General features: G+C 34.3%; 1 protein-coding gene across 4 annotated transcripts; it reads left to right on the forward strand.

The window, feature by feature from the left end:
• Positions 1 to 473: 473 nt before the first annotated feature.
• Positions 474 to 7,195, forward strand: LOC104240545 (uncharacterized). 4 transcript variants are annotated; one of them, XM_070170923.1, is made up of 5 exons: positions 474 to 682; positions 760 to 819; positions 3,560 to 4,858; positions 4,957 to 5,410; positions 6,929 to 7,195. In XM_070170923.1, exons 4-5 carry the CDS (start codon positions 4,963 to 4,965, stop codon positions 6,964 to 6,966), a joined length of 486 nt encoding a protein of 161 aa, XP_070027024.1. In that variant the 5' UTR covers positions 474 to 682; positions 760 to 819; positions 3,560 to 4,858; positions 4,957 to 4,962; the 3' UTR covers positions 6,967 to 7,195. The 4 variants fall into 4 exon arrangements, with proteins under 4 accessions (XP_070027024.1, XP_070027025.1, XP_070027026.1 ...); XM_070170924.1 differs by having other exon boundaries at positions 4,289 to 4,858; XM_070170925.1 differs by having other exon boundaries at positions 4,681 to 4,858.
• The last annotated feature ends 3,942 nt before the right edge of the window (positions 7,196 to 11,137 follow it).

Below are 11,137 nucleotides of genomic sequence, written 5' to 3' on the forward strand. Positions count from 1 at the left end.
TCCTAAGGGATATTCTTCCCTACAAGGTTAGCCAAGATTTTTATCTCAATAAGCACAAATCAATCCTCTAAACTAGCATTTCCCTTAAAAATCACCTTCGTCCGGCTCAATTCTAGCCAAAAACAACTCAATAACATCAAACATTACTAAAGGAATCAATTCCAAACAATAAAGTCTCAATCTTTACCCAATTCCCACTACTAGAAAATAGACCTATGGCAACAGTATTTTAGCAACGGTTACTCAAACGTTGCAATAAAATACCTATGGCAACGGTTACAACTGTCGCATAATCTTCTCAGACCTACTAAGATAGGTAGTAAAACATACCGTTGCATTAGGACAAAAACCGTCGCTATAGATTGACGTATTGGGACGACGTCTTAATCCGTTGCAACAGTCTCATATTTGACAACGGTTCCTGAAAAAAAAGGGCTACTGGGTCGGTTTTACTTTCCCTCTTCTAACTTTTTCGCGCCTTATTTTCACAAAAGAGAGACTAAACGTCTCAAGGAAAAAAAAGAAAGAAGTAAAAGTCCTAATACAGATACAAAAAACAAAAAGCCTAAATTTGATACAAGCCCTAAAAGACTTGCCGTCCACACTCAAGCTACCACCGAGAAACGCTTCCGAGAAAATCCAAGAGATTTGTTCAGCCCTAAAAGACCTGCCGTCCCTAGAGGTTCTGATCTCTATCCAGCTCTCTTTTTCTTCAAAATAGATTTGTTTTCTTAATTTTTTGCTCTCTTTCATCAACAGAGAGCTTGTTGAGGCATCTCCAGTTTGAAGCTAACTTAAGTCTCATCTCCTTTACACTAGGTAAGATTCATGTTATATACTTGTTTATTAATTTATTTATTTGTCAAGTAAAAGACAAATTGGGAATAAATTATTGGGGTAGCTAATTCTACCAATTTATATGTTTCTTTACTCTTTGTGAAGGTAATCAGATAAAGTAAAGCAAAGACCTCGAATCGATTTTTTACCGGCCTTCCTAAACATGTTTTTAATTTCAATTAGGCTAATTCTCTCTTTAGTTTACAAATCGCCGTGGTCTGTGATTACAACTTTAGACTTTTGTTGATCAGTAGATTGTTGATTTCTTTGTTTTGTTTTTGTTTTGTTGTCGTTTCTTTGCCGATTAGTGTATCTTTAGGCTTCTGGCGTTAGTGTGTTGTTAATTGTTTATGAGAAGTACAGTGCTGGAGTATTCATATTAAGAAATTCTTTTATTTTCTGTCAAAATAATATTGAACTTTTCCCTTATGTGTTTGAGCAGTTCATTTTTGGTTAAGATTGTGGAGTGTTCATTCTTGAAGCAATTCTCATTAGATGTAATGACTTTAAAATTAGGAAGATGAAACAACCGACCCTTGAGAACTTTGGTATGAATGCTTCTGCTTTCTGTTATTCATCTCTTAGTTCGTTACTTTGAGTCAATAGAAAGTTAATATGACAAGCAAGAGCCTCGCGATCTTATTTTGATTATAGATCTTAAAACTTTTTTATTCCATATGTGAGGTTCAAACCTTGATATCACATAGACAATATCAAGCATCTTCACATAAAGGCTTTCCCTCCTGTTGTAATAGAATCACAACATTTAAAAGCTCATGAAGTGAAGATGTGGAAACATTATTTCCTCAAATAACTTAAACAATCTCTTGCATCAGCGCTAAGGCAAAGAACAATAGCGAAGCAGGTCATGCGTCTTATTACTCTTCGTCTTATTACTCTTTCTCGTCCTTGCACATAGGTTCCGCAATCTGTCTTGCAGACATGAGCTATGAAAAGTTGCTGAGCAATCTGCAGAAGCTTTTTTTGTCGTTAGCATTTACTGTTATATTTGCTTAAAATTTTGGTTTTCATATCTGTTTAGAATGACAAAGATTTCTTGAAAATCTGTGTTACTAGGCGGTGTGGAAATATTTGGCCTGAAAATCTAAGCTACAACTTTCTCTAACTTCTGGATCTCTTCAAATTATCTTCTGTCAAAGACCATTTATCTCCTGAATAAAGAAAGAACTCAAATAATAAATCAGAGATAGCAAATTGGGTTTCTCTGTCAAGAAGTTAGATACAGAGTTTAGATTACTAATAGATCTCATGATAATAGATACAAAAGATTGATTGAAATGAAGTGACAAGGATTTTGAAGACTCCAATCGTTTAATTATGACTTGCGTGGATCAAGAATAAAAAGGTAACTGATGGTCCAATTTTTTAGAAGTTCATGAATGAAGAGTAAGATACAAATAAATTTTGCTTTGTGCTTTCCTCTTATACAAAATGTTGTCTGTCATGAATCCTTTATAACTAAATCAGCCACGAACTTTTTTGTTTATCTTCTTTGGTGTATACTGTTACTTTCATGTCTCTAAGTCATGCATTTAAGTTGTGATGTCGTTCTTCTATATTATAGATGGCTGGACAAATAGTTTGCAAAGCCATTAAGTGCTTCATATTGAAACTTTATTAATTTTAACTTTATGTGCTTAGGCTTAGTTAACTGCTACATCAGAGTTGTCTGTTAATTCTATCATGCCCATTTTTCTTTTGTGACAACTGAGTATTACACACATTGCCATGAATTCAATTTTGCACATGTCAAACACATAGTGTTAGATATTTTGTGATAGGAATAGTAAGAAAGCCTTGCTTCCCTTAGCTTTATTTCAACAACTCATAACTTGATCCAAACACCAATTTGAACCTGGCAAAGTGTATTTGTTACATAACTCTTCATGTGAATATTAAATCATGTTACTGCACTGTTCTTTCTTCCTATTCGTTTTACATCCTACTAACAATGTGTTTTCCATAAAGGATGAAGATAGTATTTTGCATGATTTGTAGTCTTTGTGTTCAATTCATCTCTATATTTTGTTATCTTCAGTGTGCAATTGGGTTTGTTTAGGTGCTGATTTTAGTGATTTTCCGTTCGTTTGTATAAAGAGCTCTGTTAACAAATCAACGTTTGTATAAAGAGCTCTGTTAAAACAGAGGTTTAATTAACAGAGAGGTCTCCCCTTTAAGTAGTTGTTAGTTTGCTTGTTTGTTCTTTATGTTTTCTTTTTTGAGTTGGTGGTGGTGAATTATTAAAACACTGCCAAAAAGTAATAAGTAGAGAGCTAATCATAATTAGGAAAGAAATATTTACTTAAATGCAAAAGAGTTGATACCTCTCATTTCAGCAGATGCTCAGTTACTATGTAAATGGAAATATCAACATGATTCTCTTTTTTATGATGATTTTTATCACTTTGGACAACAAGTCAGCTGCTTACTATATCATATTTAGGCAATGTCAAGATAATTGAATAAGCATGATATGAGAATTCCTCTGTTATAATGCATTTAACTTTTCAGTATTATCACATATATGCTACTTTAGCACATTAGTTGGTCTCGCCATTAATATCATTGTCATAGTTTGCATCTCTTTCTTTTTGTGCAATAGAGAAAGCTTTAGATTAAGTGATATAATTATGTATCTCCAGTAATTCCTGTAATTTGTTATTTAAGTTTTAATTTTTATGATTTGCATTTGTACCCATAGGGGATTTAATATTCAATAGATAATGGAGATAAAAGTTGGATGGGTCTCCGAAGATCCACAAATGAGTATATTCGCTGAGTGAATGATTTTCTTGATAAGACATTTGAACGGGCTTCCCAAGGCAATGAAATATTATGTCCTTGCAAAAAATGTGCTAATTGTTATTAGCGTATTAGAAATGTGGTAGAGGATCACTTGGTTGGTTATGGATTTATTCAAGGATACACCAAATGGATTTTCCACGGGGAAAAGATTTCCTCGAGAAATAATTCACATCCAAGTAATTGTGATGAAGGTTCCAACATGCATGATGATATTGATGGACTACTTCATGACACTTTTAGAAATGTTGAAGTTGACATGATGCATGAAGAAGGTGTGCGAGAGGGACCATCTGAAGATGCAAAGAAATTTTTTAAATTAGTGGAGGAAGGAAAACAAGAGTAATATTTGGGGTGTGAGAATTTTTCTAAACTGAGTTTCACCATTCGATTGTACTTAATCAAATGCATTCATGACTTGAGTAATGTGGCTTTTTCAGACTTGTTAGACTTGTTAAAAGAGGCATTTCCATTTGCTAAGCTACCTGAGTCTTTTTTACAAAGCAAAAAGTATGATAAAAGATTTGGGTCTTCATTATGAAAACATACATGCGTGCCCCAAGGATTGCATGCTTTTTTGGAATGAAAATGAGAAGAATGATAATTGCTCTGTATGTGGAACTTCTAGATGGAAGAATGTTGTTGATGGCGTGACTAATGCAAGCTCCAAAATCCCTGCAAAGGTTTTAAGGCACTTTCCCTTAAAGCCTAGGCTTCAGAGGATATTCATGTGTTCTGAAACAACTGCAGCTATGAGATGGCATGGTACTGAACGACCCAATGATGGGAATTTAAGACATCCTGCTGATGGGGAAGCGTGAAAGAATTTTGATTTCTTGCACAAGGATTTCTCTCGGGATCCTCGTAATGTTAGATTGGGTCTTTCAAGTGATGGTTTTAACCCGTTTCGAACCATGAGCATTTCTCATAGCACATGGCCTGTTATGCTAATGAACTATAATTTATCGCCATGGATTTGCATGAAGCCGGAGTATATAATGTTGTCAATGATCATTCCAGGTCCTTCTTCACCAGGAAAGGATATAGATGTGTACTTACAACCACTAATTGTTGAATTGAAGGAACTATGGGAAACATGGGTAGAAACATATGATGCTAAATCTGACCAGACGTTTCAAATGCGTGCAACCTTGTTGTGGACAGTTAGGAATCTGATGAAGATACAACTACTAAAATTGTGCGAATTCTATCTTATTGCTTTTTTATTGAGATGAATTTTTTGTTCTTACTGGCTTTTATTTACTAGAATTTTCATTTTAAAAATTTGTATTATAGGCTGAAATGGAAAAAATTGAAACACAACCAAGTGAAGATGGTAGCAGTTCTGTTAATGCATTTGCAGCCGTTATGGGACCTGAACATCCGGGACGTCTTAGATTGTATGGACGAGGGGTTACAAGAACTTCTTTGAAAGGAAAAATGGGACATTTTGAATCCTCTTCAAATGCTACAATTGATCTGGTGCAACAAATGGAAGAAAGGATGACAAGAATGTTCGAGGAACAGAAGGAACAATTTGAGAAACAGAAGGAACAATATGAGGAACAAAAGAGAATGATGCGACAAGAAATTCTAGGAGATATCTTTGTACAGCTTCAGCGTTCTGGATTGCAAATTGATCCTAATATTTTAGCAAACTTGTGTGCTCGTTCACCAGGAGAAGCTTCGTCCACACAACAAGTAGCTATTCAACCAATCAACAGGCCATCTTTCGGCAGCAACAATCAAGGTCGGTATTTCTTTTCGAGATTAGTTATAGATTGGTTGTGTGCGCAATCTGTATCACTCAAAAACAGAGACTGATTTCTCAGAAATAGAGACTAGTCTCTCTTTTCCTCTTTGTTGTGTGCGCAATTTATATCTCTTAGAAACAGATACTGATTTCTCAGAAACAGAGATTGATCTCTCTTTTCCTCTTTGTTGTGTGTGCAATCTGTGTCTTTCAAAAGTAAAGACTAATCTCTGTTGCATATTCTTTTGTTTTGTGCACCATCTGTGTCTCTCAAACTACTATCCTTTGCTACTTCTAATTAATTGATCTACTAGTGTTTCATTGTGCTACTGAAATTTTAAAACAAATAAGCAAGACGACCATATGGCAATGGCTAAAGCCGAGGTTTTAAAACAGAATGCTATTTCTTAGTCGTTCTGATGGTTTAGCAGTCTTTTTTTCAGAAATGCTCGTTACATATATTGCTAAATTTACAGAAAATACTTACTTACTGTAGTAGAATAACCAAAATAGACACCATAATTTCAATATCACTTGTAACAGTTTTCAATGTTAATTCCTCTGAGACTGGGATTTTAAACTTGATACATGTACAGAAATGCCGGAATTCTTGATGTTTCATTACAAGAACTACTAAAGAGTAGCTAAAACATTAGTTTCAAAGAACATTATATATCCCTCACTTTAACCCTGACTTCTGTAAGGGGTTGAACAGCCTTTTTTGGGCTTGAGCCTTGAAGAAACAATATTCTTCGGACTTGAAGGAACACTATTGATTTTGATTGGTTGACCACTACTGAATTTACGAACCAAAAATGTGAAACATCCTTTGCTGACTTAGTTTCATGTACTTGCTATATGTTTCTGCATCTCACATTAACGACTAAGAACTACTTTCATCCTTTGCCATCTGTATAAAAGTGTTTCATTGTGCTACTGAAATTTTGGGGTTGTGGTGCGTAATTTTGTAGTTGTTATTGCTACCCTGGTGTATGAAATCATGATGCTGGTAATGTGGTGCACATTTCCTTCAGTTTCTGCTGGTGCACATTATACTCTCTTTCACATTTCTAAGTAAAAAGCTAAGTACCTATACTCCAATAGAGAATGTAAAGTAGCAGTGGCAGGCATGATTTTGAAACCAGTGTGATGGGTTGGTGGCCCAAACACACCAGTTTGAGGGTGAGGAGCCCAATACTTGTTGAAATAAGTCTCAAGATCCAACATTGATGCGTGCACTGCCCTCCTTTATAGTATATTTTGGATACTTGACTTCTTTTGGTGTAACATTTTGAGGGTGACTTTTTTTGGTGTAACATTTTGCATACTTGGACTTCTGGTTCTTTTTTGTAGCTTGATTTCTGAAGTGGCAATGCCAATTTCATCTTTTATTTTGTCTTCTAAGTACTTATATTATTTTATTGGTGTTAATATATAGTTCAATAATAATGATATTGAAAAGGCAATATTTTTTTTCCTACCCTCTAACTATTTCTGTTCTTATTGAATTTACAGGTGAACCAAATGATCAAGGGGGAGATGAAAGCAGTTAAGACCTTACCTAAAAGTATTGGTTGAAGAATCTTCAAACAATCTAGGAATGTTTTTATTTTTAACTATTTTGCAAGCTTATATTCCAACTCTTGGATTATTAAACACTTTTATCGTATATTTTACTTTTATAAATGGATAATCGTAGTTGTATATTTTGAATTATGATTCTGTTGATGAATATATTTTCATTTCATCAGTTATATATTAATTTCAGTGTATTATACATTTATCTTGTTTCGGTACCGTTAATAGCTTCCAACAGGAGTCATAGTAGCTCAGTATAACCATTGCAGTAACTTAGCATAAGCGTTGCAGTAGCTCAGCATAATCGTTGCATCAGCTTGTAATAACCGTTCCAACAGGTAAAACAAAACAAAATATAAAATGTTGTAATGTCTATAGCAACGGTTCTCAGGCGTCGCAATACACAAATAGCGGCGGTTCAAAACCGCTGCAATAACTCACTATTAATCGTTGGATTTGATCATAATAAAACCGTTGCAGTAGATGAGCCTATGGCAACGGTTATGAAACAGTTGCTTGAAGACGTTGCAATAGACCAATAGCGACGCAAGTTCCCGCAACAGACACTAAACCGTGGCACTAGCTTTATCGCAACAGATTTTTTTACTATGACAACGGAACATATGGCGGTGCCTTAGGCTTATTTTCTAGTAGTGTCCCAAAAAGTTAATAAAAGTCAACCCCATGCCCACACGGTCAAAACCCGAGCCAAGGGGTAGATCCTGACTACCCATAATCCTACGAGTCCAAATCGACTCTCAAATTCTTAGTTTTTATTTTCAAAACATAATCAAACCCTCGTAAAATTGGTTGAAACTTCCCTAATATAAATTGAAAATACTTGAAATTTAGTACTCGTAAAATTTAAATGGAGTTAAAAATAAGGACCTCTAAAACTAAAATGAATTGGAAAATCAAAGTTATAAAAAGTAGAAAAATAATTAAATGACTAATCCTAAATATTAGGGAATTAATTTAAATAACTATTTCTAAATATTTGAGAAATAACTAAATGGCTATTTTATCCAGTATGAACTGTATTTTTAAAGAGTAAAAAAGGCGAACGACATTGCGCTAAGGGCCTTCGTGCTTTTAATATAGTAGAGATAAATATAGATTAGCACATTACAGTTTGTTATATTTTTTCTAAATAAATAAATAATTTATATTATATAAATTAAAATAATAATTGAATTTCACTTCCTATTTATAATTTCTTACATGGTTCAAAGTAATGACTAGATGAACAAACTTTAGTTGATTTGGAAAAAGGGATAACTTTTTTAAAGTATTTGCCACTATTCTACGTTTAAAATTTGCACCTTTTATACATCATACAATTTTGCTTTTATACATCATACAATTTTGCTTGGCACTATATTTTGTCGTCCTACATATTTTTACAACTTCCACAAAGACTAAATATGGAAAAATAATATTACTCATTTAAAATTCTAAATATTATGACTTCTTACCTAGTCTAAGTAAGGAAAAAATTAATAACTAAAATCTTATTTGATTTAGAAGTCCTAAATATTAGGAAAATAATTAAATTACAATTTTGTCAAATGTGAAATCGATTTTTAAAAGGTAAAAAAGCGAACGGCATTTCCTAAGGAGCTTCATGCTTTTAATATAGTATATAAATATAGAAATAGATAATATGTTATATACCAAAAAATATATAAATTTTATACCTTTTTGCGGTTATCAAATGTAAATAATTTCGGTCACAATTTAAAAGTGACCTTTTCCCAAAAAGAAATTATATATTGAATGAGTTCTACCAATATGTTAATTAGTTATGTGATTTTCAAGTATATATTTTGTTAAACATCTAACGAGTAACGCAATATACTTTACTTCCTGCCAAAATTACTAATCACATTGATAAAATTCAATGAAATTTTCTATGAGACTCCACCACTACTAAACGTAAAATTCAACAAGTTACACTACCTCGTGCCTATGGTGGATTGGGGATCCACAAAGCCAGGGGTAAGAATTTAGCCCTTATTGCTGGATTAGCTTGGCGCTTTCGCCGCCATCCCAAATTCCTGTGGGCCAGAGTCATAAATGCTAAGTATAATCTCCCTCTTCAAATTGCATATCTATTCTTCCACGGCGAAGAACCTCCTCCACTTTGCGAGCTCTTCTTCAAGGTAACTCTTGCCTTGCACAAGGCCTTAAATGGCACATTGGCAATGACACAACCATTAACGTCTGGAACGATATTTGGCTCCCAAATAATTCTCCTCTTCGCAATCTTATTTACGATCCTTTAACTCATACTGAGCAATTTCTTACACTAGACCGCCTTCTTCATAATGGAAATTGGAATACTGGTATCCTATCCTTTGAACTACCTCTAAATATCTCACTTCTCATCCATAATACTTACTTTAATCCCACTTCATCACGCACTGATGACTTTTGTTGGTTTCCAAACAATTCAGGTTTTTTTTCCTGCTAAATCTGCATATCGATTATATCTTAACACTTGTAGCAACATACCGGCTAATCCACCAAATATTCAATGGATTTGGTCCCTCCATATCCCACCTAAAATTCAAATGTTTCTTTGGCTAGTACTTCTTAATAGACTACCGATTGCTTCATACCTTTTATTTATTAATATGCTTCCCCACCCTTTCTGTCATTCCTGTCCTACTAAAATCGAATCCCTCCAACACTTATTCTTTGAATGCACCAATTCTCATATTGTATGGAACTTCTTCCCTATTAACTTGCATGCACCATCTTTCTCTGAATGGCTTAAAGAGCAGTGTACACACATGCATCTTCCATTTATCTACCATGGAATTGAAGTTCCAACAGCTCAACTTGTCCCTTTCATTCTCTGGCACATCTGGACTACTCGCAACCATAACCTTTTCCACAATTTACATGATCCTGTATTTGTAAATAATATTATGTTCCATGTGATAGAATTCCACTATCTAAGAACACCTCCCGTCTTATCTCGTATATCGACTACTCAGTATATTAAATGGCACCCTCCTGCACCATATTTATTTAAATTAAATATTGACGGTGCCTTTAACTCTGGCACCAAAACAGCGGGTGCTGCAGGAGTGTTTCGAGACCATCAATATCAATGGATCCGAGGTTTTACTATGCACCGCATTTGCTCTTCCGCACTTGAAGCAGAACTTCATGCTTTGTTGATAGGATTGAAAATTTCCCAGGACTTTCATTTCTATCTACTACGGATGGAAACAGATTCCCAGGTACTGCAAACAATGATTGACACAGGTTCTAATCTCTACTTACCTCTTATTTTGGATTGCAGGTTATTGATGGCACAATTGCGACAGCCGGAACTTAAGCATATTTACCGCGAAGCAAACAATGTAGCAGATCTCCTGGCAAAACATGGCATGACCTTAGCTCCTTCTACTGGCCGACACCTTTGTCATCCACTACATTACGACGAACCACCGCCTTATGCTTTACTAGCTTTCAATAAAGACTGTTCGAACACTTGTCTAAGAAGAACAGTCCCTTTATGTACAAACTCTACTACATGTTTTTCTTAACTTTTAATAATATTTCTATTTTAGCAAAAAAAAAAAAGGATTTTAGTAATACTCTCTTTTCTAATAAAAATATATTGGAAAGGTAGGCCGGAAAATCTAGTGGGCGAAAAGGTAAAAAGGTGCAGTAGAAGGGAAAGATTTGTTGGTATTGAAAATTGGAAATCTTGCACTTAAGGTGATTGTTTCTGAATTCAATTGCATTAAACTGCAACTTTAATTTCATACTCATTTTGGCTACAATACAGATTTCTTGGCCACCGATAATCTCACTACACGAAAATAAATTCCTAATTTGATCTGACTTTTAGCAGAATACTAAAATATCTCATAACCAAATTCGGTGCGAACAACTTCCTCCTCGTACATTAAACTTGATACATGAGAATATGCAAAATAGATGGAAATAGAAAATATGCTAGTTTCCATTATCATCTAACATTATGGCCTCCAATTAATTTTACAATTAAGTTAGCAATTGTGATTACTATGTGTTGGTATATGATAATTAACACATATATCAAATAATAGTATCTGCAAGGCATGGTGTAAACCTAAGACTACCCGGACATAACAAAATAGTAGCTAC

This window comes from Nicotiana sylvestris, chromosome 3 (assembly GCF_000393655.2).
Source record: "Nicotiana sylvestris chromosome 3, ASM39365v2, whole genome shotgun sequence".
Lineage (NCBI taxonomy): Eukaryota > Viridiplantae > Streptophyta > Magnoliopsida > Solanales > Solanaceae > Nicotiana > Nicotiana sylvestris.

What these genes read in the sequence shown, in the direction of transcription:
- LOC104240545 (XM_070170923.1), top strand. Translation starts at nt 4,963, where the DNA reads ATGGAAAAAATTGAAACACAACCAAGTGAAGATGGTAGCAGTTCTGTT. An exon ending in TTTCGGCAGCAACAATCAAG is followed by an intron (nt 5,411 to 6,928) that starts GTCGGTATTTCT and finishes TTGAATTTACAG; the next exon opens with GTGAACCAAATGATCAAGGG.